The 3,531-nt window shown below is 36.1% G+C and overlaps 1 protein-coding gene across 1 annotated transcript in view; it reads right to left on the bottom strand.

The window, feature by feature from the left end:
- Positions 1-3,531, bottom strand: part of LOC102491431 (zinc finger protein 793) — a 73,472-nt gene that overhangs the window by 63,129 nt on the left and 6,812 nt on the right. Inside the window, exons 3-4 of the mRNA XM_014582595.2 lie at positions 2,794-2,920; positions 2,017-2,100 (exon numbers count right to left, since the gene is read on the bottom strand). Coding sequence (XP_014438081.2) covers positions 2,017-2,100; positions 2,794-2,920 — 211 coding nt within the window. The remainder of the gene's footprint in view (positions 1-2,016; positions 2,101-2,793; positions 2,921-3,531) is intronic.

Raw genomic sequence — 3,531 nt, forward strand, 5'->3', positions numbered from 1 at the left:
GGAATATCCTTATTTTATGGCAGAAGGTTTATTTGCATAAGTTCAATAATGTGTGTTGCATTGATTCAGAAATTGGAAATACTCATTATTGGACAGGGCTTTGACTGGAAGGTCATATCTGAAGATTAATCAGAAAACTATGGAACTAAGGTGGATCTCAAGTAAGCTAACAGAAGCTCTTAGACAGATAGCCTGGTACCATAGTTCTGCCTGGCAGAGAGGATTAGAAAAGATCTATGAAAGAATTTATAACATAAAATAACCTGGACTTTTCCAGCCCAGAATTGTAATCAGTAGAGATTGCAAAAGAGCAAACACACCAGACGATTATTTTGAGAAAGACTTTGAAGGAAGAAAAAGAGACTGATCTTGGCTAGCAGATGGTAAATCACAGAATACTTGGGCAGGGCTGAATTGAGAAAGTTTATGTGTGACTAGTATGCTAGGCATTTTCTTTTCAACAGTTTGAGTAGCTGACATGTAAATACTTTCTCAAAACTATTTAAAACCATACTGTTTCTGTTGTTATAGAGTCACAAACAAAATTATACAAAGTTATAAGAAATATTTTGAGCATTATCTTTAAAATTCAGTATTTTGAAATTTTGAAAGTTGTTTATTAACTGTCAAGAACATGAGTTAAAATTTTTTGATATGTAAAGTAAATGACTGTGGAAAAATGTAAAAAAAAATGAAAAAAAAGAACTAATTAGACAGATATATTTGGCTAATTGCAAAAAAGATAAAAGTATAAGGATATTTACTCTTCTTCCTCCCATATTTTTAAGTAGCTAAAAATCTCCAAAAAACTGTAAGAAATCAATTCCCATTCTGAGATTGAAAACATATTATTTGCATATTAAAAAAAAAAGATTATTAGTCCTCCCTCAATTTTGCCTTAAAGTGGCCTATGTGTATCTGAAAACCCGTCTCACACCATAAAGCTAAAATCTTATTCTCTGCTCCCTCAAATATTTTCTAGCTGCTGACCTGTTTTCATTAAATCTTTCCAGTAACCCAGACTCTTATGCTTTTTGCCTCTTTCTTGGAGCTTTCTTTGTATCACTTTTCCTGTCATATATGCCATTTATAGCTATACTACACTTCTGCTTCTGGCCTATCAATTGTTTCACTATTTGTATATACATATAACATCCTAGTTCCTTGCAAATACCCTGATTAAAGTACAAATTCAATAAATATTGATTAAAGAAAAGACAGAATGTATGAACATTCAGAGGAAAAGGAGGCATGTGAAGGTCTCCTATCACTACTACTACTAGCAGCTAACGGCTATTGAATTCATACTGAGATGGAACTGTTCAAAGCTTCCAAGTATTATTCCATTTTACAAGCGTCAAAACAAAAGCAAAGGGGACCAGGAGATAGTGAAAAGGTTACATTACTGGACTCCCATGTAGTTGACTGTGATTTGAGTCCTGAACCCTGCAGCTTGAAACTCAGGCCTGGCACGTGTGCATGCATGCCCAAAATCCTGAGAGGAGAATGGAGAAGAAGGGACTACAGTGTGGCCATCCCCTCTGGGAGGGTGATTTCTCACTTTCTGTCTCTGTCTCTCCAGCAGGCACATGTGCCCTATGGCAAAAATCTCTAAAAAAAAAACAACAAAAAAAAAACCCTGCACCCAAAACCCAAGAAACAAAAAAAAAAGCAAAGAGAGATTATGTACCATTCTTAAAATTTTACTACATGTTAAGTAACAGGATATTAAGTACAGTTAGCTCATTTACAGCTGTCTATAGAGTGCAAACATTAATTGGAATAGTAAAAAGTTTTTTTAAAGACTGGAAGCGATGGTAAAACTGAGAGGGAGTGAGACTCAGAGGATAGAAAAATGAGTTATTAGAAAGGAGAGAGAAAAGTGTGAAAGGGGGGACATCCTAAAAGGCCTCAAGTTTATACTAAGGTCTAGAACATTTGAGAAGACTATGCAGAAGAGTCAAGTTGAGCTGTTACCTACAAAGGTATTTGCTTGCCTATTTCTTTCTCACCTACCTTTTGTCAGCTCTCTCTTTACCATCCAGGGCTCTTTTCCTTGTTCCAACAATAATATCACACTTGGCTTGGAAAAGCAAAGGCCTGCATATATTAAAAGAAACAGAATTTGGTCAGCTATACATATCCCAATCCTTTGATCATTACAGAACAGGGAGCTTCTAGTAAGCTAAAGAAAAATGTGTTAAGAACATGTATTAGAAGAATAGGAAAGGGCCAGCAAATGGCGTGGTGGTTAATGTGCTGGATTCCCACATGGCTGACCACGGTTTGAATCCTGGACCTGGCAGCTTGAAAATCACAAATAAAATGATTGATAAATAAATAAATACATAAAAATTATACCTGGGGGCTGATGGGTGGCATGGTGGTTAAGGGTGCTAGAAGTCCTGGACCTGGTGACTTGCTTTCTTACTTTCTCTTTATTTCTCTCTGTCCCTCTCAAATTTAAATAAATAAATAAAGTTAAATAAAATAATTCTTTAAAAAATTATATCTATATGTGATTTAAATAAAAACATACTTCACTTGAAGAAGAAGAAGGAGGAGAAGGAGGTGGGGAGGAGAACAAGAGGAAAGATAAAACTTTAGGCTTGGTCAATTATATACCTATCCACTGTCAACTCCACAAATATTAAAACATTTGCTTAGCATAAACAGCAGACATTCAGCCAAACTTTGCAGGTGCAATCCAGAAATTCACAGTGGTGGTAGCAAAGAGCCCCTCCCTTATCAGTAGGGTAGAAGCTCAATTTGATAAGCAGAAGATATCCTTACCCAGTGATACCAAGACCCTGTAGTTCTCCAACATCACATTACTATACAGATGCCTTTGAGAAGAATCCAGACAATCCCACTCCTCTTGGGAGAAATCTACAGCCACATCTCTGAAGGTGACCAACTCCTAAAATGAAATAAATGAAATGAAATAATCTCTTCTCATCATACTCACCTTGTTTACTGTGCCCCAGGAACACTGGGCTTCCCCTCATATTATATCCTCAAATAAGTCAAACATGTTTTCTCTCAGGGCCTTTGTATCTTCTCAGATCATTTCGTATAAAATACCAATGTTTGTACACTAATTCCTTGTTTCCCTAACCCTCCTTTAGTTTTCTCTACAGCACTTAATTATTTTGTTATTATAATAACGCCAGCTAAAATATAAGTTCCATGATATCTGAGTATGCTTTTGCTCTGGTCACTGCCATATCCACAGTTACAGAACAAGTGTCTGTGACACTTGATGGCTTGAAATTTTCAAATTTCAAATTCCTTTACAAGGGTATCAAAAATGATACCAGAAAGTGCTTGCTGCATCTGAAAATTGTACTAGATAAAGAAGAGCAAATCATCAACTCTAATAAATTTTAAATATTTTGGCCAGCAGATGGTGTGGTGGTTAAGGAAGCTAGACTCCTACATGGATGAACATGGTTTGAGTCTCAGACCTGGCAGCTTTCTTTCTCTTTCTTTCTCTCTTTCTCTTTCACTCTATCCCTCTCTGGCCTAGTT

Source organism: Tupaia chinensis, unplaced genomic scaffold, assembly GCF_000334495.1.
Source record: "Tupaia chinensis unplaced genomic scaffold, TupChi_1.0 Scaffold143654_1, whole genome shotgun sequence".
In the NCBI taxonomy this organism is placed as follows: domain Eukaryota; kingdom Metazoa; phylum Chordata; class Mammalia; order Scandentia; family Tupaiidae; genus Tupaia; species Tupaia belangeri.